General features: G+C 51.2%; 1 protein-coding gene across 1 annotated transcript; it reads right to left on the bottom strand.

Moving 5' to 3' along the window:
• Positions 1-4,341: 4,341 nt before the first annotated feature.
• Positions 4,342-25,707, bottom strand: Otud3 (OTU deubiquitinase 3). Its single transcript, XM_032895520.1, has 8 exons — positions 25,379-25,707; positions 21,085-21,233; positions 16,929-17,041; positions 13,711-13,833; positions 7,595-7,726; positions 6,373-6,469; positions 5,653-5,837; positions 4,342-4,869 (listed from the first exon to the last, which is right to left on the bottom strand). The coding sequence occupies exons 1-8, from the start codon at positions 25,594-25,596 to the stop codon at positions 4,693-4,695; spliced, it is 1,194 nt and encodes a 397-aa protein (XP_032751411.1). The 5' UTR covers positions 25,597-25,707; the 3' UTR covers positions 4,342-4,692.
• Positions 25,708-25,737: the final 30 nt, after the last annotated feature.

Here is a 25,737-nt window from a genome sequence, read left to right as displayed (position 1 = left end):
TGAGACGGACGGCCATACTTCCCTGTAGCCACTCTGCCTCAGCCAGATCCCAAATGACTACCCAGCTGGGGAAAGGACATTTCCCAGCATGCTTTCTCAGCCCCGTCACTCACCCAGGCGAAGCCAACAGACAGCAACAAGCCGACCTGAACTTTGCTTTTAAACTAGAATTTATTGGTATACAAAATCAGTTCCAAAGATAAAGTGGCACGTCTTCGCGGCTGCTAATGCACCAAGTGTTGAGGGTTAAAAACACAAAAACGTTTGGTTCTTAAAACAGTGCAGATAGCCAAGTACAGTACTTCAGTAAATAAGAAGGAAATGTTTCGGATGAACATAAGCTACAGAGAGACAGCCTGGGGAAATGGGCTCGAGACACCAGGAGATGGTGATTCCTCACCACGATGCTCTAGAGCTAAGGCAGACTTGCTGAGTCTAAGGGTCAGGACCCCATGGAGACCTTGGACATCTCTAGACTGCAGCCAGAACAAGTGCAGTGCAATTAGAAAAAGGGAGAAGGCAGACACACTGGCGGACGGACACACCATCCCTGTAACCAGGAAGGGGAGCGGGGTGCTGGGTGCTGAGCCTGACTCAAGGCCCGTTTCCCCTTCTCTGATCTTAGTGCTAATAAGGGAAGCTGGGAGGGCAGCCACCATGGAAATGAGCCCTCAAGAATAGGAAGACAAGAGCCCCACAGCAGTGGGGCTCAGGTTTCAGGGCTCTGTTAGGGATCGGAGCATAGGCAGAGGCGAACCTCACTGACTGCCTTGGTGCTGTAACGGGGCCTGCGGGATGCTCATGTGCAAGGATCAGTCAGACCCCAAAGATTTCTCTTGTGCTCAGGACAGAGCAAAAGGAGCCCTGCCCGCAGGTATGCCCTGCTTATGGTAAACTCGCTGTGCAAGTGTGCCACTGTACGGTGTGGGCAGGGGGACGACATCCTCCACACGGCTACCAGCCTTCTCCAGTAACCGTGAGAAGGGTCACCATTTCAACTGAGTTTCTGAACTGAGACTCTAAGGAGAACAGACTGTTAGAACTTGACCTGGGACAGAGCTCTCTGAGCCCAGCCTCAAAGTGCAGGGAGTCACGACTGCGCTCCCACTTACAACAGAAGGCCGCTGTTCCCTCCCTCACTCAGCAGACATGATCACTGGCCGAGCTGCCAACTGTTAGAACGGAAACAAACTCAAGGGTGACCCTGGAACAGCTGGCTTGTGAGACACAGGAAATGTCCCTGTGGAAGCCCTCTTGGGGCCGGGTGTGGTGGCCCACCACTTTGATCCCAGAGCTTACAGAAGGCAGAGATAGGCGGATCTCTGAGTTTAAGGATAGCCTGGTCTACAGAGCTAATTCCAGGACAGCCAGGGCTACACAGAGAATCCCTGTCTTGGGAAACTCACAAAATGTCTCTGGGTCTGCTTGGGACAACACTGGGTATGAGCAACCCTCAACCTGGGAGAGACAAGGGAAGCCCCACACCTCACCTGGGCCTGGAGGTAAGAAGTGAGAAGCTGAAACTGGGGCTGGAGGCGGATTCAGGAGGCCCACAAAGGCCACAGCTCTGGGGAGGCGCCTCCTGGTTCTGCTCACATCCTCTGCTTGGGGTTGACTGAGTCCACTCTGCCTGGGGATTCGGGTTTCCTCTACCCAGCTGGACGCCAGAGGTAAAATAAGGGCACTCTACTTATCCTGGTAAAACCCAGGCAGACAGTAGTTCCTCAGAACGTGAAAGACTGCAGGGGGCTCACTCTGAGCACAGTGCAGCGGCCAAGTCCACCTGACACTACCTGGAAACCTGAGCCTCTGCTACCACAAGCGCCACAGGAAGTGGGCATTGGGCCTGAGCTATAGGAAGGGCCCCCACCGATCCCCACCCCAGCTGCCCTGCAAGCTCAGCCCTCTTCACTGTCACAATCAAGATATGGTTGGGGGTGTTTTCAGAGCTCACAGAAAAAACTACAGGCTACCCTGATGCACACTGAAGCTCCTGGCTGCCACAATTCCTGACCACACCTCACTCCCTCAAGGCAGCCACTCTTGTTGAAAACTGAATGAACTTATGCATCCCCAGCCCCGCCTCCTGGTGGGCTATGCTATCTACAAGTCTAGCCTGGGCTAATTCATCTGCCTACAGTATCAAGGTGCTGCCATCTAGTTTGCTTTTTATTTTATTTTTTAATTTTAACCTTAAATTATTCTTAAAACCTAGAAAACCTCTCTACACAGTATTAAGGCCAGTGAACTGCCATGAAACACTGGGGCTTTTCTCTGTGGCCTGTTTATGAGCTACAGCCAGGAAGCTGACAGGTTCCCTTCCCAGGACAGCTTCTCTGAGAGCATCTGGCCTAGAGGAACAGTGCTAACCATCGTCACCCCAAAGCTCAACACACTGGGCCTCACCTTGGCTGCCTATGAGGTAACTGTCAGGGACTGTCAGGACTGAGGTAGTGGGGCCCACACACTGAGCCTGACCTGGGGCAGGCTCCCCGCTTCCAGTGATCAGTATATTAAAGACATACAGCAGCAGAAACTGGAAGGCTGGGCAGTGACAAGACAGACTTGTTTTGAACAAAGTGTCACTGTGTTCTAGAAAGCAGAGGCTACTGCCAGAGGCAGGTAACCCAGAACTAAATGCAAATTTGTAGTAGAGAAGGGTGTTCTTTTGTGAATCCCCAGGACTCTGACACCCAAGAGACCCAAGGCAGCTTCCTGTCAGGTGAAGAGCAGTTCTAAGAAGGCACTACATGGGCTGCTAAATGCTAGCCACAGCTTGGATTTTTAAGTGCTGGGATGGAACCCAGGGTTCCTACACACTGGGCAAGTACCCCAACACCGAGCATGCTACCCCAGGCTTGCCACTTCAGACTTCCAATCCTGAGGTTTTTGTAAACAGCGCTGACCTTTCTGCAAGGACCTGGCACTCTGCCGTGAGGCAGTACAAAGCTGGGAGCAAAGAGCATTCACTCAGACACTGCCTGGGTGACCTCAGAGAACACTGCTTCCAGAGGCAGCCTGGTCCCCGCCTCAGAGCACAGCAGCCACCACCCTCTCTTACTTATTGGGACTGACTGTGTCATTTGCAAATCTGCACAGCATTGCAATGTCCTGGACTGTATACCCGGGAACCTACACTGCGTCCTGGGAGAGAGTCCAGGAGACTTCAGGTGCTCCAAACGCCAAGTTCCAAAGCTGAACAAATGGACAATTTAAGGACATCACCACCCTGAAGAAGCCAGCAGCCTGCTGGTCAGGCGACTGGATGAGCCCGAGACAATGGTGTCTGCATCTACATGCTTTTGTGATTTTCCTTTTGCCTCTAGTGACAAGGAATAATTTCATCTTTTGACCCAGCATACAGGATTAGTCCAAACATGAGGTTCCCAGAGGGCATCGACTTTAGTCATGGTTGTTCGCCTGACACATGACAGTTTAATGTCCACATAACCTAGTCTGTGGACCCGCACCCATGGGGCAGGCCTCCCTGGCCATCCAGCTTAGCCACGCAGCCTCCTCCACTGCTGTACTCTCTGAGGTACTGAAATCCAAACAAGGTTAACTTCCAAATAAAATTCAGGATGCATGTTTGTAAGATTCCCCCCGACCTCACGCGTGGGGAGTGAAGCGGGACCTTTCATCCTAACCCTCGCTAGCCTGGAACTCAGTACACAGCCCAGGATGGCCTCAAACTTGCAGCAATGCGGCCTCTGTGTCAGTGCTGGGACCAGACTTGGCTAGAGCCAGCTTGCTAGGCTATGCTACGGGACTTCACTCCAGTTTCATGTTCATGAAGCTGACAACCTGTAAGCTCAAACCACCATTTCTCTCTCCGTAGGCATTGTTCTGAGTCTAGCATAGCAAAAAGAAAAAGAGTTATTTAAAATTCAAGCATGGAAAACGGTGTCCCTGTAGACTGCTGCCATAGACAATGTCGTTAGATTCTTCCAAGGCAGAACCTAAGAGCCCCAGCTCGTCCCGCACAGCTACAGTAAACTCAGCCACACTTCCGAACTCAGCTGTGCCACAGCAGAGCCACACCTTCTCCTAACTGTCCCAAAGTCCCCTGCACTGCGGGGCCCAGCAAACCCAGGTCTCGCCCACAGCCAGGCACATGCACCATGTGGCTGGCAAGGGGAGGGGCACCCACTCTGAGAGGATACCTGAGACAGGAGGAAGGAGATGGCCTCGACCTCCCTGGCTGCTGTGAGCTCCCCGCCCTGTCCTATCACTGACATGTCCGAGTGACCTGTATCAGAAGTAAATCAAATCTCAACACACTCTTGAGCTGGGAAAGCAAGACGCTCATCCTGCTGGAAAATGAGAGAGAAACAAAGGGCGTTGTCACGAAGATGTCTAATGATTGTGCTAACGACTTCAAGAATTATTACAAGGAACCCCCTCTCAGGCATCAAGGGAAGAGCCTAGAGCCACCACACTCTGATTGACAGGGCAAGCAAAGCCTCCTGGCCCCGTGACCCACCTATGACTTAGTATTTTGTTTGAGTTCCAGAAGGTGAATGGTGTCACCACACTCTCACACAACAGAACACAGGAGAGAAAGAGGCAGCTTGAAGGACACTGGCTCCTCTGGGCTCGTGTGTGGGTGCTGACAGTTGTCTCCTCCTCAGGGGACACGTGGCTGGGAAGCCTTGTCTGCAACGTGCATCGTTCAGCTCTTGGGTGCGAGAGTCAGATGTTGAGAGCAGCGAAGGTCTTCACCAAGGTGACCTGCGTGTTCACGTCTGCTCCACTTCTGCCCTGGTCTCTGCTGCCATTTCTGTTCTCCAGGGCTTTGAGGCGGTGCCTCTCCTCCTGACGCTTCTTCTTCTCCAGCCGCTGTTGTTCCCTCCGCTGCTTGTTTGTGACCTGGAATAGACAGGAGGAGCCATGTGGGTCTCTGGCTGCAGGGCTCTGGGCCCAAGAGACCAGAATGACTTCTTTTCTGTTAGACGTTCAAATATACTTTGAAACTTATATTCCCTTCCCGAAGCATCAAATAAAATCAATCCTCTTCATGAGCCGATCTACGTGACCCACAAAGACAGTGTCCCTAGTCCAGCAGCTGACAGATTTCACAGCGGCCTGGAGACACGCTCTCCATCATTTAAGGCCCTAGAGAACTGCGGTAAGACTCAGACTGCACCCTCGTGCCTGCGCGCTGTCTGGTAGTCTAGCTCAGGACATCTGCCTTTAAGACGCGTTTTAACCTGGACAGACGACCGGCATCACGGGCACTTGCTGGAGCTGGGCAGGGATGCAGGGATGCAGGGGTGCAGGGGTGCATCTGGCAGGTTACCAAGAGCCTCACTCATTAGAGAGACGTGCCTCCATTTCACCCACACTTCATGCTAGAAAAGACTGCACAGCACAAAGATCCACATAGAAGGCAGCCTGTGCCCTCCAGTAATGCCACACGGAAGGCGGCAGCCATGCTTCGGCTCAGAGGGTGGACACTTCCTCCTCCTGTGACTGTGGGACAAGCAAGGTCCTCTTCTGCACCTTAGTGTGCCTGCACCGATGCTCTGCAAGAACCAGTTCCATACATCCAGAACGCTGCACACTGGGGTGCGACGCCGTCCCTCCCTGCTACAGAGCCCGCCCCGACCCCCCCCTGACTCCCCCCACCCCGACTCCCCCCCGCCCCCATACCTTCGGGCACTGGCTCTTCCTATGCGCTCTGCTCTCTTCACCAGGGCTGGCCCGAGCCTCACTGGTCTCCACTCTGCCTTCGTTTCTGCCCTGATTTCCAGAGAGTCTGGAGCCGCCGCCTGCCTCCTCACACGAAAGGCCACGCTGCTTCACTCTGTCACCAGGCTCAAGGCTCTTCTCCACATCTTCCAAAGAAAGACACTTCGTTAAAACCAAGAACCCAGCAGTTACACAAAGCAACTGCAGTTAAGTGACTCCAGGATCACCAGGTCCCCAGACCCCTGTCACTTTCAAAGCCAGGTCCCTTGAGATGGACTTCGGCGACTCTCATCTCACATCAACCGTCAGGAAGGCTGCAGGAGAACATGGAAAGCCCTGGCTCACTGCAAGGCTCGAGCCAACTTTCTGCCAGCAGGGTTTGTCTCCTTTGATAAACTTTTTAAAGATACGTTTTAGGGATAAAGTATTCATTTGCATCCCAGATCTAGAAGCAAAGCATGACCCCACCCTACACCGTCCAATACAGTGGCCGCTAAGACTGAAACGCACAAACACTGGGCAGCGCTGCTTGTTGTCCTGACTGACAGATGCTCACAGCACTTGAAGGGGCGGATGGACAGAGTGGCCACTACGGCAATCAGGAGAACTGTGAACAGCATCTCAAGGGAGCGCCAGCATGGTCCCTTGCAGCTTACCCACAGGGCCCAGTTGTAGACTTACCCTTGCTTGTCCCCTGGTTCATCTGAAGCAGGGCGGTTACTGCAGGCTCGATAGTGTGACTCTCAGCTTCCAGCTTCTGGACTATTAAGTTAGAATCCTATCAAAGACCAGAGAAACACTAAGGCTGTGGCTTGTGTGGCGCTCCAGAGCTCTGCCTCATCTGTCTGACACACGGGAACACAGAGCAGAGGAACTGACAAGGTTCCCAGCCCTCATCTGTCAAGATCAAGTTCCAACAAGAACTTCAAGTTGGCAGCCTTGTCAATGCATTTATAAATAAACTGTCTTTATAAAACTAGACCTTTACTAGAGCAAATCCCTCTCAGAAAAGATGAAGCCCACCAAACAAGGGAGATGAGTTAACAGCTCTCCTGTCTCTTGGGCTCTGACAGGCCAGCTCTGCATGGTAGCACCTGCTATGAGGCACAGCACTGAGCATACTGCTGTGAGGGACACCTGCAGGGAAGGGTGCTAACTGTGCATTCAGCTGTGAGGCACACCTGCAGGGAAGGGTGCTAACTGTGCATCCAGCTGTGAGGCACACCTGCAGGGAAGGGTGCTAACTGTGCATCCAGCTGTGAGGCACACCTGCAGGGAAAGGTACTAACTGTGCATTCAGCTGTGAGGCACACCTGCAGGGAAGGGTGCTAACTGTGCATCCAGCTGTGAGGCACACCTGCAGGGAAAGGTACTAACTGTGCATTCAGCTGTGAGGCACACCTGCAGGGAAGGGTGCTAACTGTGCATCCAGCTGTGAGGCACACCTGCAGGGAAGGGTGCTAACTGTGCATCCAGCTGTGAGGCACACCTGCAGGGAAAGGTACTAACTGTGCATTCAGCTGTGAGGCACACCTGCAGGGAAGGGTGCTAACTGTGCATCCAGCTATGAGGGACACCTGCAGGGAAAGGTACTAACTGTGCATTCAGCTGTGAGGCACACCTGCAGGGAAGGGTGCTAACTGTGCATCCAGCTGTGAGGCACACCTGCAGGGAAAGGTACTAACTGTGCATCCAGCTGTGGGCACACCTGCAGGGAAGGTGCTAACTGTGCATCCAGCTGTGAGGCACACCTGCAGGGAAAGGTACTAACTGTGCATCCAGCTGTGAGGCACACCTGCAGGGAAGGGTGCTAACTGTGCATCCAGCTGTGAGGCACACCTGCAGGGAAAGGTACTAACTGTGCATCCAGCTGTGAGGCACACCTGCAGGGAAGGGTACTAACCGTGCATCCAGTTGCATTGCCAACTTTCTGGACAGCATCTTCCATGTCATCTCTCAGACTGTCTTTAAAGTCCACCCCTTGTGTCTTCATTTTCTCTTTTTTATTTGTTCTATCTTGATGAAGCATCTGGAACTAAAAGAAAAACAGCATAGGAATCATTGCTCCAGCAAATTCCATTCGACTCTCCAACCCATGACGATACTGAATCACAAACCATCCAAACACGGAGAAGAATTCATGCTGAAGAGAACAACAGTGGCTCGATTCACCCACCCACACCCTGAGAATCCAGGGCATAGCCCTGAGGACAGAGGCTGGGAGGAACCACTCAGGAACAGGAGCAGCAAGGCACTGCAGTGCTTGTGCAGCGACGGCCGAGTCTGGCAGCACACAGTGTGTCTGCTTGCTGTGTACAGACTGTCCCTCTGTTCACACCTTGCTGTGTACAGACTGTCCCTCTGTTCACACCTTGCTGTGTACAGACTGTCCCTCTGTTCACACCTTGCTGTGTACAGACTGTCCCTCTGTTCACACCTTGCTGTGTACAGACTGTCCCTCTGTTCACACCTTGCTGTGTACAGACTGTCCCTCTGTTCACACCTTGCTGTGTACAGACTGTCCCTCTGTTCACACCTTGCTGTGTACAGACTGTCCCTCTGTTCATACCTTGCAGTGTACAGAGGACTGTCCCTATGTTCATACCTGTTGAGCTTCTCAACTTACAATGCTAGCCTTGAAAACACATGGACCCAGCTCTCATCTGGTTGTCACGTTCCCTGATTTTCAGCTCGCTCTGGGCACATGGCAGTGAGGCACGCCCCACTCCCCCACCAAAGGCTTACGTATTACAGTGAGGTTCACTCGAGGCACGCAGGCCTCTATGACAGAACCCAAGATGGACTCTAAAACCATCCCTACCCACCCTTTGACTACACAGCCACATCTCTTTCTGCAGTCCATCAATAATGGGCATGGAGACGCGTACTTGGCAGTAAAGTCTGAGTGGAGCCCGGCTGTGGGGAATATATCCCTGACAGTCTCGACGAGAAGCAGCCTGAGGAGACCGACCCTCTGGCAAAGTGCCTCCTCCCTTCAAGGCCCAGGAAGTTAGCCACGTGTGAGACACAGGCAACAGAAATGTTATTGTCGGGGCGACCCACTAGAAAAGCATCGTGCAGTCATTGGCCGCGGCTCGCCCTCAGGATGCCGCCTTCACCGCAGTTAGAGGCAAGCATAGGAGTGAGGGGTCCCCGCCATCAGCACTGATGGATGGACATCTCAGTTTTATCAGCCGAGGCACACAGACCAACAGAAGTGAAGTGGTCAGTAGGAGAAAAGAAGCCACTACTTAGGTAAGAAAATTCTGTACCCTCCAAAACAACCCACAAACCACCATGAAAATCCACAGCAATGTGGCACAGTGCAAACCGCGGGCACGCTGTGTACTTGTAAGCCAGCAGCCAGACTCCATAAAGCTTGTTTAAAACTGAAAACAAGGAAAAACCTGTGAGTCCCTCCCTCCCTGCCTCCTATCTGCCAATCAGAGGAGAGCTCACAGCTGTTCCTGCTGCCACACCTTTGCTTGGCCAATGGGCTCTGACCCTCGGAAGCCTTAAGCTCCTTTCGTTTCTAAGTTACCTTGGCCGTGGTGTTCTATCAGAGCAATAGAAAAGTAACTGGGGCAGTGCGGCTGGGCACACCACACAGCGGAATGTCACCAAGATGCACTGTTACGGGGCTGGGGATTTAGCTCAGTGGTAGAGCGCTTACCTAGGAAGCGCAAGGCCCTGGGTTCGGTCCCCAGCTCCAAAAAAAAGAACCAAAAAAAAAAAAAAAAAAAAAGATGCACTGTTACAGCTACAGCATGGCTGAATCTCACAAACACCATGCTACGTGGAAAAGGCCAGACAGCAAAGGTCAAAAACACCATTCCATTCATGGACAAAGAAGGACTGCTTTGTTGCTGTGAGGCCTTCTGTGGGGATGATGACAGTTTGGAACCACGAGAAGACATGGTCAAGGACCTTGGGGTGTCCGACTGAAGTGGATGCTACGTGTGAAGTGATGGATTCCATCTCAGTGCTTGAGAGAGAATCCTACAGAACCTCGGGCTGAGTCAGAAGGGTTCATCCGGACAATGACCAGCTAGGAAACATGAACAGAAAAAGATCCACTTCTAGACTCCGAGCACACGAGAGGCAGAAGCAGGAGCATCAGAAGTTCCTATCCTTAGCTACACACAAAATTCAAGGTTAGCCTGGGCTACATGAGACTCTGCCTCAAAAGCAAAAACAAAAGGCAACAGGCTGAGCAGCAGTTAGGGGCACTGACTGCTCTTCCAGCAGTCCCAGGTTTGGTTCCCAGCACCCACATGGTGGCTCACCACCATCTCTAACTCCTGTTCCAGGGAATCCAATGCCGTCTTTTGGCTTCCTCTGGCTTCTGAGGGAACCAGGCACATACTTGGTGCAGACATACACTTAGGCACAGCACCCATTCACACGAATGAGAACTCACAGGAGGATGCAGTGAGAAGAGCTGGAGGGGGGCTGAGCAGGTCCCAGCATGCACACCACGCGGCCCACAATCCCCTGACCGCTCCAGAGGGTCTGAGGCCTCAGGAGCCTTCGCTCTCACACAGATGCACTCGGACAGATGCACATATAGCACACAACTGAAGACAACAGATAAACCTTTAAAGGAGATCACATTTTTTAAAAAAGCAAGCCAATTTTAAAAAGCAAAACAGGAAATCATAAAATAATTAGTAAGTGAAAAACTGTACCAGATTTTACGACAGACTTGCATTAATTAAAACAGCCGGGCGTCAACACACAGGGGGCAGCGGGGCAGAACCAAGCAGCTAAAGGAGCCGCAAACACATATGGAATGGATGTGCGCAGCCAGTGTGGGTCTTAGCCCAGGAAGGAAGCCCGCAGTGCGCAGAGGCAGTCTGCCGGCAGATAGGCAAGCACACGGGCGGAAAGCTGAGACCCAGCCCTCACAGCCTCAGAAAGACAAACTCCAAACGGAGCAAGATTTCACAGAAAAGAAACAGGGGTCTGGTGTAGGAGTCCACATCTGTAACATCTCCACTACACATATCCAAAACAGGAGGCAGGAGGATCACAGCAAGTTCAAAGTCAACGTAGGGCTCTCCTCAAAAAACTAAAAGTTAAAACTAAGGCTGAATAAAAATAAAAATATGACTATACGTCAGGCCTGGTGCACGCCTTTAGTCCAGCACTCGAGAGGCCGAGGCAGGTAGATCTCTGAGTTGGAGGTCAGTCTGGGCTACATTGTAAGTTCCAGAAAAGCCAAGGCTAACCAGAGAAAACAAAAATGTATTAAAACACCTATGGGCTCACTTCTACCTCAGAGTGGGAAAGGCCATTCTAGTTATGACCCCAAGCCCTAGAGACATGTAAGGAAATCCTGTTAGGGCTGGGAGACGTCCGAGTGGCACGGCACTTGCCGGCCATCTTTGATAGCTAGCACCACTTAATAAACCAAACCATTCAAGGAGGAAGAGGACAGGAGGATGGGGGAGGGGCAGGGAGGAAGAGCAGACCTAAAAAGTATCGATAAATTTACCTAAAACCCACAAACTTTCACGGCAGAGACCACAACAGGCACACAGAAGTAGCAGGCAAGGAAATACCTATAATTTCTCACAGAAGCATGTATGAAGTTCCTAAAAGCATTAGACAAAAAGACAAAAATGAACAAAAATATAAATAAATCAGTTCACAGAAAAGGAAGGACGCAGTAACACAGGAAAGGGGCACAGACTGAGTGATGACAAAATGTCGCAAAACCACGTTGAGAGGGGCTGGAGGGGCGCGGGAGAGCTGGCCCAGCAGCCAAGAGTGGGCTGCTCTTGCAGAGGACCAGAGTTTGTTTCCCAGCCCACACAGCAGCTCACAACGACCGGTAACTGCAACTCCAGTAGATCTGATGACGTCCTTGTCTGGACTCTAAGGCGCGAGCATGCGTGCACACACGAACACACGCAAAGCTAAAAAAAAAATCCATTATGTTAAAAAATCAAAAGACTTTTCCCTTATCCTGACAAAGATCGTAAAGGTGTGGCAGGCAGCTGGTGGTAGCGCACAGCTTTGATCCCAGCACTGGGAAGGCAGAGGCAGGCAGATCTCTGAGGCCACCTGGGTCTACAGAGTGAGTTCCAGAGAAACCCTGTCTTGAAAAACCTAGATAGATAGATAGATAGATAGATAGATAGATAGATAGATAGATAGATAAAAAATTAAAAGGATGTGTCAAGAGCCATACACTACAAGCTAAAATGTAAACTGAAGGCAGTGACCTACGTGACACGGTAGCGTGTATCAAAACACCTTGATACACAAAAGGCTCTCGATTTATCTGAAAGAACTGAGCCATACTAGGACACTAGGCCTTGTGTCTAACAGCACAGGCTGGAAGGCATCTAAGACGGATGGTAAGAGACTGGTAGCAGGTTATAATGGATCCACACGGCGAGTGTCATGCGGCGTGTCATGAGCCTTCAAAAAGAGAGTCAGGAAGTCTTTCGTGCACTGCTATGAATTCAGCTCCAAGATGTGTTAAATGTAAAGAGCGCCGTGCATGAAGGATCTGAGTACTTACAAGGCTTGGGCTAGAGAAAGGGTAAAAATAGCAGACATGGGCTGGAGAGAGCTTGTGTAGGCAGAAGGCCTGAATTCAGGTCCTCGCAATATAAGGTAAGCAGGGCCTGGGGTGCACCTGAACCCCAGTGTTGTGGAGGTGGAAACAGGAGGAATGCTGGCTCACACCAGTGACTAGTCTAGACAAACAAAAATCTCTTGAAAGGTTCAGAATCAGAGAAGCTGCCTCAAAAGGATAGGTGGAACTGACAGGACACTCGATGCCCTCTCTGGCCTCTGTGTGTACACACAGGCATATGCACCACATACTCATGAGCACAGAAACACAGACACACCACTCACACAGACACTCACCACACAGGCACACCACACACACTCCTCCACACAGACACCCACACAGACACCACCACACCCACACACACACACAGACACCACCACACAGACACTCACACACAGGCACTCACCACACAGGCACACCACACAGACACTCACACAGACACACAGGCACTCATTCACACAGGCACACTCAGACACCACAGACACTCACAGACACAGACACTCACAGGCACACACAGACACTCACCCACACAGACACTCACACAGACCACAGACACTCACTCACAGGCACCACCAGGACACTCACCACACAGGCACTGGCACTTTGACACAGGCACCCACTCCACACAGACACTCACTCACACAGACACTCACACCACACAGGCAGAAAGACACCTCCAACAGGCACACAACACACAGACACACACAGGCTCTCACATAGGCACTCCACAGGCACACAGACACCACCTCCACACAGACACTCACCACACAGACACTCACCACACCACAGGCACTCACCACACAGGCACTCACCACATAGGCACTCACCACACACAGGCACCACACAGACACTCACACAGGCACTCACTCACACAGGCACTCACTCACACAGGCACACTCACACAGGCACTCACTCACACAGACACTCACTCACACAGACAAGGGGGAGCAGGAAACGAAGCTATACAGATAATGCAACCCATCTGTCCTTTAAGCGCTAAGTGACTAACCTGGAATCTACTGAGGGGATAACAGAACCTGCACCCATGTAGCCATGACAACCCCAGGTGCCTGCTAGGGGAGGGTCTCACCTCACTAGAAAGTAAGAAAGATGTTGAGTTTTTTTACATTTGTGTGTATGCATGGGCATGCTCGCACCCATGTCACGACCCTGTGAGCATGTCAGAAGACATCTTGTACACAGGGATTCTTTCCTTCTACCGTGTGGGTTCCTAGGATGGAACCCAGGTTATCAGGCTAGGCAGCCAGGTTCTCTGAGACCTGAAATATTTTAGCAATCTGATCGACGGCTCCCTGACAGCAACTTTTCATGAACAGCAACCACAGCTGGCCTACAGTACTTAGCTCAAGGACACAGCCCTGCGCCTGTCTCCTCAGGCCTGAAAGCAGAAGGAGCTGGGCTTCACTCACGTCAGTTAGGAGATGAGCTGGAGCTTCTGAGTTGTCATTGATCCTCCGGACGCTGTCATAGTGTTCCCCGTACCGGTAGGCGATGTGGAGCTCCCTCGCGCTGCTTTTGTCTGTGCCTCGAATCTGCCAACACAGAGAAGACCTGGAAGGTAGGCCTGTGGGAGTCTGGGCCTGCAGGCCCTACACAGACACACACAACTCTGTAGGCCACACCTGTCTCTGAGCTCTTGCTTTCCCAGGCTTGTAGGCTTCCCTGTGCCAATGTAGCATTTGCCAATGTGCAAATGAACCCATTTGGAAGTGAATAAAAAGCCAGAGGCAGGCCTGCAGTGAAGCCATAAAATTAAGTACCTCACCTCTTGACTGCACAGGCTCCTTCTGATGGGAGAGCCTGAAGCTCAAACACTTTGAGATTATCTTTGAAAAAAAAGAAGAAGAAGAAGAAGAAGGAGGAGAAGAAGAAGGAGGAGGAGGAGGAGGAGGAGGAGGAAGGAGGAGGAGGAAGAAAGAAGAAGAAGAAGAAGAAGAAGAAGAAGAAGAAGAAGAAGAAGAAGAAGAAGAAAAGAAGAATGTCAAGTATAAAGTTTATAGACCCTCTTGAAGACCTTAAAATGGATCCATGCAAATGGGCCTGAAATGGCTCATTAGCTCGAATAAACTCACCTTCCTTTTCTATCTGTCACAATGAGACAGCCAACGAGCAGCAACAACCTTAAAACCTGCCACTCACACCGGTCCCAAGACAAAACCATACAGAGGAAAGCCGTATAGTACAGCACACAGACCTGAGCACTGGTCACAGCGTGTTACATGTCAACCTCATCCTGGGATACAACAAACACCAACTCCCTAAAATCATGCAAAAACATACAAAACTAGGTGCAAGTCTGGGTAGCTCCCCTCAAATGCCCATGTCACAGAAACAAAAGTAATTCTGACTGCCCCCAGAACTGTGCTGCCATTAACTCCAACACATCCGCTCTTCTTGTTTGCACTGAAAGTCCCAGGTAATCCAAGACGACCGTTAACTTATTCACCGTCCAAACCCGGCAAGTGCGCAGGACCACACAACCCCTCACAGACCCGGGAAAGCCTCTGTAGAACACCTAGGTCTGAAAGGCAGTGGTCTGGGCGGACATCCCACACGGTGGCAGCACTGTTGTCCCCCAAAAGGGACACTAACAAAGTCCCTAACATCATTAACTGTACTGACAACGTGTGTACGTTATAACCGCAAATCACCCAGAGCAGTCGGCACCAGCTGTTACTAGCAGGTCTGCGGTTTGCTACATTATCACGGAGACCGCTCACAGGAGGGCACGCCAAGGCAGCAGAAGTGCAGGTCTCAGTATCCAGGTCGAGTCTGAGCCAAGTCATCATTAATGCAGGAGCTCAGAACGTGACTGCATCTCCACGCAGGGTAGAGCCACTGGAAACTTGTTTTACATATATAGTTTCACTGTTTTACAAGTCATAAACCACAACAGTACAGAAAGATTTGGAAAAAAGTAAGAATTAGGGTGATAAAGAAATGGAACAGTTATCTCCAGGGAAGCGGAGGTGGCTGCCCTCGTGGGTGCCTGGCTTCTCCCAGTAGGCTCTTCATACAATCTACTCTGGTGCTCCAGCGACCCTGCTGCCAGCGCAAACATTAACACACAGAAACACACTGCAGGGCAGCTGAGTTCTGGGCCAGCACTGAGAACAGGGCCCTCTCTGCTACCCGACACCGGCAACACTGGGCAAGGCCATGGATCCTGTTTCCCTCCCGCTCCCTCCTTCCCTTGCTCGTTCCCTTGCTGTGTCACTGCATCCCTGAAGTGGACGTCCCCCCTCATCCCGCCAGCACCCACTTCACTCTGGCCTTGGTAAGGCTGTTAAAAGGACGCTGTGTCCGATACAAAAGGCTCCAGACTTCCATTCATGTGACACAAGAGCACACCTAAAAAGGAAGAAATCAAACAGAGGCTCCCAGAGGTGGGAGGACAAGGGAGGACATTGATCCCATGGGGCAGAGTGCGGCGACTCCACATGCTGATGGTGGCGCTTTGGGAATGTCAGAACATACCACTAGAAACAGGAAAAGGGTGAATTCTGGTATGTGTAACTGATATTTCTAATAAGTGAATCCTCTTTCTAAAAGAAAAGGGGCCAGGCCATACCTAAGGGACTCACAAAGCAGTGCACGCAGGCGGCACCCCATTAATATAGCAATGCACGCAGAGGGGTGTGCGTGTGTGTGTGCGTACATGTGCGTGTATATGTGTGCATGTGCGTGCGTGCGAGTGTGGTGAGTGAACTCATGTACATGTGTTTAAGATGCACTGTAGAAACACTGTGATATGCAGTTTCCAGTCACGTGCCTAAGCCCAAGTGTAAGGTGAATGGCCGACTCGCACTAAAAATGCTACCACTCACAATTCCAGTCAGTGTGACTCTGAATTTCCCAGTTTTGATTCATTTAAAACATTTTAGCTTTCTAAATAAGACAAAGTTCAAAATGGTGACCCAGGGAAGCTGGTCAGTGAAAGCAGAAGCCACGTCTGGAGCCAAGACGCAAAGTGACAGAAACCCTCTCAATTCTGGGAGAACTGATAAGGGGACCATCTGGCTTCATGACGGACAGGTGACATTAATGCAGGATGCAAAGAGAAGGTGAAGGAGATGAATGGACACATACTTAGAAATGGAGAGACATGTGGCTTAACATATCTCAGCCTGGAGCAAACACTTGCTGTAAAATATTTATTGTAGCAAAAAGCAAAACAAAGAAATGAAGCTGAATGAAAGCCAGCACCCGCTGACCAGAAACACTTCTTAGTCATTATAGCACGCACAGTCATCATAATGGACTCCATGACGCTTCTGACTCCTAAAACTCACACAACCCCGGGGGACAGGCTTACTTCAAAGCTACAATCTGTATTTATATACTAAAACAGTTTAATAGAGTTATGAGAAGTATTCCACATTAGGTCCTGTCCTCGAATCACCCACGTAGCTGACTGCTGAGTAATATCTCAGCATCGTAAACTGCTTCCCGCTCACGCTCCAGACTCCTTTCGCACCCAGCACAGGGGCAGATCCAAGTCCCACGGGTTCCCCATCTTTAGGTTCACGGTCCAAACTCCTCTTTGAGGTCAGCATCGCAAGTCAAGCCCGTCCTCTAGAGGACATCCCCAGAGCTAACTTAGACAATTCCTACACAGGCGACCTACCTGCCACAAAGGGGCATTAAGTTGATGGATCACCACATTCAACTGATGGTTTCTTGCAAAGGCTACAATTGCATCATTGCCAGCAAAAGTACCAGGCTTTGCCAAACTGGCCACTGCATGGAGACAGGAAAGAAAAATGAAGTCTTTATGATGGAAAGTGCAAACATAAACATGGTGGGTATTTACGCAGCTGCAGGCAGTGAGAAGCAAGAACACATCTCTGTGAAGTCCACCAACTGTCAGTCTAGGAAGTTAGAGGTGAATGACACGCGGGGTGCTTGTCATCAGCGAAGGATCTGCTGATTAACTCCTTCAGTAAGTGCTGCGTGCTTCCAACCTGCCCAGCTGTATAAAAGCATGCCGTGCAAACAGACAGTAACGTTGGTGTTGGCAGCACACGCCAGTGGACGCTGCGTGCCCGGGTCAGGAGTGTTTGGGAGTTCTCAGAAATCATCACTTTTAACCATCATGGCAGGGCTCTGGAAGGATCATCGCACTCGACACTAGAAAGAGGAACAAGCTGAGATGTGGCCCACGGCCACAGAGCCTGACTTGGTAAGTGAGCTCTCACCCCAGCAGCTGACACCGCAGCCCTGGCTAGTGGCCACTCTGTCACTCTGCCCAGATCACAATCAGAGTAACTTGGACAATACTGACAAATGCATGACAAATGCCTTCAACCCAGGCTCCACAAAGTAACCTCCAGTCCTCTGGAATTTCCAAAGAAGAAAGGTGGCTACGGCAGCTGCTAACAGCAGACTCTCCGGCAGCCATGTGCTACAACCAACCAACCGAGTCTGGACTCTGAAGTTGCAGTAAAGCAACTCCCAGCTGACGACACTGCTCAAGCTGTGACACAGAAATGCCAAGAGCATAAATCTTCCCAAGGACAAAGCAGCACTGTGCCCGGAACCTTCTGAGGCTGGCCCAAGTCTTCCCTTAGTTTGTTCTGTTCCCTTTCCCCACAAACCACAGCATTAGGATAGCTCCTGTGAGTGTGGGGAGATCTGACACTTGCAGGGGGGTCTCAGAGTGTGCACAGCTGTGCTCTCATATCCTTGCTCCAAGTCAGAAATACACACGTGTGCATGATGGTCTGTCTGTGTGCGTGAGCATGTGTGTAGGGGAGGGATGACATGTGTCAGATGAACTGCCAGGATGCTCTCGGGCCAGGCAGGATTTAAAAGGAGCAGTGGGTGACACTCCAGAACGACAGCTACTGTGGCCGGCACTGTAAGGCAGGAACCTGGGCTACAGAGGGAGAGGGAGAGGAACATGGTGAGAGTGAGAGAGGAGAGAGATTACAGATGACAGATCAGGACGGGCTAGAGTGCAGGCTCAGTCCTCAGATCAGTGGGAGCCACACAGATTTTGGAGGAAAACAAACTTACATCACGATTCTGACTATCACAGGGCCATAGGCCATTGCACTGAGGGAACCTGGTGGATGTCACCACACGCAAATTTCAGAAGTAGTGGTCTCGCTATATGCTGTGGTAACATGGTGACCAAAGCAACCTAGAGGAGGGAGACGCTTACTGCATAGTACACCTCTGTCAGTCAGTTTAAAGAAGGAACTCAGAAGCAGGCTCAGGAAAACGATGCTTACTGACTCATTACAAGCTAGCTAGCTCTCTTAAGCAGCTCGGAACCAGCCTAGAGATGGTGCCACCCACAGTGGGCTGGGCCCTCCTACATCAATTAGTAATCAAGACAATCCCCGACAGACATGCCCACAGGCCAATTTGATCTAGGCAAATCCTCAACTGAGGTGAGAGGGAGCCTTTGTTCCCAGGTGACCCTACGTTATGTCAAGTGACAAAAAAACTACCCAGCCCAGATGGGAAGAAGAGGAAACTGCTGAGGAAAACAGCCAAGACCCACAGAACAAGCAGATGGAACAAGCAGGTGGGAGGAGACAGGAGATGAGACATTAGGACAGCTAGAGATCTGATCTGGGTATCCGTGCAGATGGGGAGAGGTGCAGCCGACTCTACGAAGCCACAGCACAGAGGGCGAGAATAACCCTGTACACAGAGCCAAGGGCAAAGTTCACCAGGTCCTCACCAGGTAACTGAGACATCTGCCCACTGAGCCAGCAAATACTCCAGAAATACCTCCATGCCAGTACAGCTGTGTCTGAACAAGGACTGCACCTCGTCCCTGAGACCTAACTACACTAAGGCAGACAGACACAAGCCCCGCCCTGTGTGGGGAGACAGAGGCAGTGGGCCTGACAGACACAAGCCCCGCCCTGTGTGGGGAGACAGAGGCAGTGGGCCTGACACTCGGCACTTCCCGATTCCGCTCCTAAGCCCTTTGTTACCTGTGTGATGCTCACACTTTTACAAACCGGTACTCCGCCATGCAGTGACATTTCAAGACAATACCATTCTCCTGCACAGCTAAAGTGACCTCACGCTGCAGCTGAAGGCCGGAGCCCTCTGTTCTGACACACCGACACACCCCCAACCCACCACAAGACCTTCCCTGAGGACCCAAGTGGGATTCGGGTCAAATTTCATCCTTATTTATTTATCTATTTTCCTAGATAATATCAGGCTGGCTTCAGACTCCTGATCTCCTGCCTCGGCCTCCTGAGTGCTAAGACAAGTGTGCACTTGCACATGCGGTCACATGATTCATTTTAAATCTTTCTCTGTCTGTCTGTCTGTCTCCCCCCCCCTCTCTCACACACACACACACACACACACACACACACACACACACACCTACCTGTAAAATGCTAACTCTGAAACTGCCTGCTTGATTGAAAAGCGACCCCAGGGAGAGGACCACCAGAGCTCAGTGACAGGTGCACACTACCTACCCAGAGGCCCATGTGCCTGTTCCCAGTGAGAACTAGGAAGGGCATTGGTCACTAACAGTGTCCCCAGACATACCCTGCCTCTGTCCTCCATGTGTAGAGCTAAATGCCCCCTGGTCTTCTTGCCTAAGTAAACTGGACTGGCCCACATCACTGTTGGAACTGCCAACATGGAGAGCCTCCTCAGCAGCCTCTCCTCCTCAGCAGCCTCTCCTCCTAGACTGGCTCCCATCCACTCTCAGTGTGGCCCCACACTGTCATCAGAACAGAAACTGCGCTGCCTGATCCTGGTACGACGCGGATGTAAACGGAGTGGTGAGGATGCTGGTTGTGGGTGGGGACACAGCTCAGCTGGGAGAACGCTCGCTCGGCATGCGAGAGGCTGAGTCCCATCCCTGGCACTCCGTGACCTGGGTGTGGTGGCATGAGTAACATCCGGGAGGGTCAAGAGGACAGGCTACACACATTCCAAAACCAAAAGGAAAATGGTATCTATACAACATAAGTTTGTCAGTACCTGGTATAATAAATAGATCCTTAGTAATTATTTGTCAAAACTAACACTTGAAGTTCATATATATTTTTGATAGGTTTTTTCCAAATTAAGTTACAGCTAATTAGGATCACTAAAACCAAAACCAGTGACTTGCCTCAGGAGGGGCAGTGGAAGGGTTGTGCTTAGGTCTTTTTGGTGAGAAGTTAACATGGGCTTGCTGATTTCTTTTTTCTAGTTATAAATGCATGCTTATTCTTTAAAACCACAGGAAAGAATTAAACCTATCTATAGTCCCATCATCCTCAGACACTAACTTACTGAGAATTTCACTTTATTACCTAATTTAATCTTCACAAAAAAGTTTTTTCAGGTGCTCTATCATCTCCTTTTTATAAAGTTTTAAAAAGTAAGAAAAACCACCACACGATGCTAGCATCTCCACTCATCACCTCCGCTCGAGGACCGCCTAAAAGGAAGACTCCGTGTGTGCGTGTGTGCTGTGTGAGCTTAGCTCCCACGCCACTGGCAAGAGGTCACAAAGTCTGCTCGGCTGCCATTGTCCCCTCCTCCTCCTTTGGGAGGCGAAGGTGTTGCTGTGTGAGGACCAAGCCCAGTGGAGACAAGCACGCGCCTCCGGCTGAGCCCGAGGAGACAAACGGACATCTAGATCTATGGATTCCTGCTGCACAGCCTGGGCTTATGACAGAAAACGCAAATACAGTGTTTGCTGGATAAATGGACGGCATTGTTTACCCTGGCAGTGAGGGCCGGGTCTGGCGGGCTCATTACCCAGCATGACTCCTGAAGGACCCAGGGTCCCACAGGGAACCTACCATGCTTCTCAAAGGGAATGTCATCTTCCACGAAGGGCTCAAAATCTTCACGCTGCCTTATCATGTAGTCCACGGTCTCCTGTCGGTGCTTAAGGTGGTTCCGAGAATGGCCCTCCAACTGGTCGCCCAGCGCTCTGAACAGGCAATTGCTGTCAAAACAAAGACACTGGTTAAGATCTTTCAAAAACCGACTGAGTTGATCTAACATGCCCGGCTGTCCTTACGCTTAGGGGAAGAGACAGCCTAGCTCTTCAGACCAGAGGCTGAGGGGAGGTGCTCTAGGGCACACTCCAGCCTTATCACCCTCGTGAGAGGCAGCTAATCAGGTTTCTCGTCCCTGTTTACCAGCTCAAAAAAGGAAAAAAAAAAAATCAAGTTTCTCAGGGCCGCAGTGGGTTCAGGGGTGGAGTTGATAAGCAGCACCTCAATTCAGAGCACAGACCTCACGAATCACTCCAGGCCTAAGGTCTAAAACTGCCAAGACGATGTCACACCCACCAATACTTTTGAACCAAGCCTCACTAAAACTTCCCAGCTAGGCATCACTCACTGAGTCGTTAAGCAGCAAAACCAGCAGAAGCCTGCGCCTGTCCAAGCTAAGAGCACAGTGGCAGGAGTCGAGGAAGAAGCACCTGAACAGGCCGGGAAAGACACAACCCCAAACTCGCTCACCTCATCAGAAGGGAACAACAAGGCCACTGTTACGCATCTAATCTGTTCTCTAAAATTAACAGGGCTAGTGAGATGGCCCGTGGGAAAAGTGTTGGGTCCAAGACGCAAACCCAGGCAACCTGACCTGGCTCTTGCCATGGCTCTCCCAAACATTAACACCAAACGTTAGCTGGACTTAACCTGCGTGCAAGTAACAGTTTTCATCTGCCAGCCTTTACTTGAGCCCACTAAAGACAAGTCAGACACAGTGCAATAACGTGTTTTCCTGATGGGATTATAAGGCAGCGACAGAGGAAACATAACAAACACTACAGCAACCTGGGTTCCCTTAGGAAGCCCTGGAAACACACTGCAGATGCCACCGAGCCTAGCGCCGTGGCCCTCGGGGCCTCCCGGAGATCCGGCTGGTCCCTGAGTTCATGATCTCGCCATCGCGGGGCAACCAGGCTGCTCGGTGCCCACACTCTGGACGTCTGAGGTCAGTCTGTGTTGGGAGGAATATCTTGCTAACTGTCGATCCTTGGGAACATTCTTGGCCTGTGGGCACAGACGGCAGGACCACCTCCCTCCTCACCAGCTGTGACAACCAACAGCGTCTCCAGGCAGTCCAGTTGTCTCCTGGGAGGCAAAACCGTCCCTGCCTGAGAACCACTGCACTTTAGGGAGACACAGATGTAAGGTCCTGCATTAGAAAAACAACCAATTACAGAACACTTCAAGGAGCATGCCTATAGCAAGTCACCATCTTGAACACTTCAAGGAGCATGCCTATAGCAAGTCACCATTTTACACCTTTCAAACTGTAACGAGGCCAAAACAGAGACAGTAAAAATTGGTAACTAATTTTTTTGTATTAGCAACACCACTATATCTTAACCAACACTACTCAGCAAATAACACATGAAATAGTCTGCTAGTCTGGTAGTGCTGGCACACGCTTTTTCCCCAGCACTCAGGGGGCAGCGGCGGGTGATCTGAATCTGAGGCCAGCCTGCTCTATAGAGTGCACTCCAGGGTAGCCAGAGCCACGCAGAGAAACCCTATCTAGAAGAAAAGAAAGATCTGTGACCCTTCCAAACCACCACCTACACGGAAAACGCCATTCACTGCGACAACTGATGGAAATAACATACAAAACTAGACCAGCAAAGCCAGCCCCTGGATGTCACCCCAGCAAAGGTTTGTACCCAGCATGGAGCCACCTAACACTGCCAGACAACAGACTAGGAAGTGAGCTCTACCCCTCATTCCCTGTACTCCTACCCTGACTGAACTGTGTTCCCATTCCACTGCAGCACTCGGAGCTATCGGACACACATGCTCCTGGCCTGCCACCTGGCACTTCTCCCTCTTGTTCCTTCGTGAACTGTTCCAGCATGGCTTCCTGTGAGAGAAACCTTATACATAGAAATCGCTGGCTCTGTTGGCTGAGGGAGGAAAGGTCTTCCTTGGCACCTCAAAGCATGTAGCCACTTCTTCTCAATAACACGACCATGGTCCCTTACTAAGAACATAACAGCTTGCTTTTCCCCCATATCTGCTCCCCAATTATAGCCCAGAGGTTATTAAAGCCTTGAGACCATTTCAGGGTATCCGTAAGCTCAGAACAAAGGCCTCGCTCTAACTTCTTCATCCTTGCTCTCATAAGTATACTGTAGTTCTCAAGAGCCTGCCAGCTCACTGGGCAAGGTAGCGCAGTGCCCTTAAATCCCAGCACTCGGGAGACAGAGGCAGATGGATTTCTGTAAGTTTGAATTGGTCTACAAGTGGTGAATTCCAGGACAGCCAGAGCTACATAAAGAAATCTTGCCTGACTTTAAAAAAATTAAAAAAAAAAAAAAAAAAGCTACTATCTCAAAGCATGATGACTAATGGGTTCACGTCTGTTCACTCCTGTGTCTTTAAATTATGAATATGGTTAATACTGAGCTATGGCTCATACAATGTGTGTATGCCTGCTTATTCCTCAGCAATTTTTCAGAATACAAAAGGGCCCCCAAACCAAAATATAATACTGTGAACCCTACAGTATTATACAGCTACAGTTTTTCAGCGTCATCTTGTTCCCAGCACACCCATGCTAGCAATCTATGAGGATTAACTGAAGAAGTCTGCTCCCCTAGGGGAAGAAGGACAAAAGGAACACTCCCAAAGTTGCTCAGAACCTCACGTAAACCTCATGGAAGTCCAAGTCTGCTTTGCTGCTCTTGGGCAACTGTGGAGTTCCCATTTCCCCAGCCTATTTCTTTGACACCGAGAAACCATACTCAGTCCGACAGATAAAACCTAACCATTTGCAAAGATGGCCACACCTGGGTCCCCTGCATTCAACTTTGACGCTTTTGTTTTGTTTTTCAAGACAAGGTTTCTGTGTGTGACCACCCTGGCTCAAATTCAGAGATCTACTGCCTCTGCCTCCCCAGTGCAGGGAATAAAGACGTGGGCCACCTCGCCACCTCGCCACCTCGCCCGGCTTCACTTGATAGTTTGATGTCTACAGCAGTTTGTGCTTCTACTGGAGCTAGGTGGCCTCCCCAGACAGTTTTTAATCCCTGAGAAACAAAAGCGTCCTGAATGCCTTCTATGACCCAGGCACTGTTCGGGTTGGTAGCTGAATACAATTAAATTCTAATTGCAACTTAAGCAAAACACCTATCCAATTTGTCTGAAGCTCTGAAGGCAGGAGAGACAAATGGGGTTAACTTATTGAATCTCGATCAATAAAAGTCAACGTAATATGAAATGAAGAAAACACTTTATGTAGGGGTCGGAGGCACACACCTTTAATCCCAGCAGACGCTATGAGTTTAAGGGCAACCTGGTCTACACGGGATTCCAGGTCAGCCAAGACTACATAGGGAGCCTCTTTCTCAAAGGGGAAAAAGAGGGGAAGAAGAGAAGAAAGAACAAGAGAGAAGAGCGAGAACACAGGAACAAAGGAACTTTCCCCAATTTCTAACTAAGGCTGTTGAGGTTTCTTTGGTTTTGTTGTTTTTTGAAACCCTGTCGCTCTATACCCCAGGCCCACAGCAATCTCCCAGCCTCAGTGCCGCCACATCTGCTTTTGTAGATGTATTCAGCTGTATTCAACTCTTCCACAGCTCAACCTGACCGTTCTTCGCGAACACAGTAACAGTGCCTCTTGCAACAACACACTTAGCAGCCAGTTCCTCTCCCCGGTTTCCTGTCTACCCACGCTCCTGGACACACGTCCGCGTTCCATTAAGTTGCTTTCCCTCACCTTCCTCCGTTCCCAGTTTCCAGCTGCCACTCTTCTATCGTGTTCCCCGAAACAGCTGGCCGGGACTCTCATTCCTTTTACTTGGGGAACCCAAAGCATGGACAGCGAACACTGGGGAAGCTACCTTCAGCTCTCCGCCCCCGTTACCCCTGTGCTGAAGGGGGCGATGACACCCAGGAAGGCCAGCATGACACCGAGTGGGACCGAGGTCCCTTCCCATTCGGCTTCATGACAGCTGCACCTCGAGGTCACCTCTCAGACCGGCTCGGACATTCGGGGGACCCTGCTGCAGCCTTCCACCAAGCCTGGCCCCTGCTTCCCTCTCGGAGACCGGCCCTGCGCATCCCCAGCGCCGCTTCCCGCACTCCCGGCCCGCCTCACCCGTCCCCCGGCACCTCCCGCAGCTTCAGCCCCAGGGCCTGCAGTTGGTTGGCGAAGCTCACAAACTCTTCTTCGCAGCCGCTGCTGCCAGGCTCCGGCCGGTTCCGCCGCTCCTTGGCCAGCGCCCGGCGCGCTGCCCGCTCGTCCCGCTTGCGCTCCGCCTCGGCTCTGCGGCCGCCGCTGCCCGGCCGGCTCTTCGCCGCTTGCTTTCGGGACATGGCTGCGGCACACGGCTCGCCGCGGAAGGAGCCGGAGCCGCAGAGCGCGGGGCCGCAGCCTCAGCCGGCCACCCGGCGGAGCGGCGTAAGGAGACGGCACCTGGCGACAGCGGCGCGGCCACTGCGCCGGCGCGGTCGCCT

The sequence above is a fragment of the Rattus rattus genome, chromosome 1, assembly GCF_011064425.1.
Source record: "Rattus rattus isolate New Zealand chromosome 1, Rrattus_CSIRO_v1, whole genome shotgun sequence".
Classification (NCBI taxonomy): domain Eukaryota; kingdom Metazoa; phylum Chordata; class Mammalia; order Rodentia; family Muridae; genus Rattus; species Rattus rattus.
The sequence above is the reverse complement of the archived record's forward strand: the minus strand, read 5'-3'. Positions and strand labels throughout refer to the sequence as shown.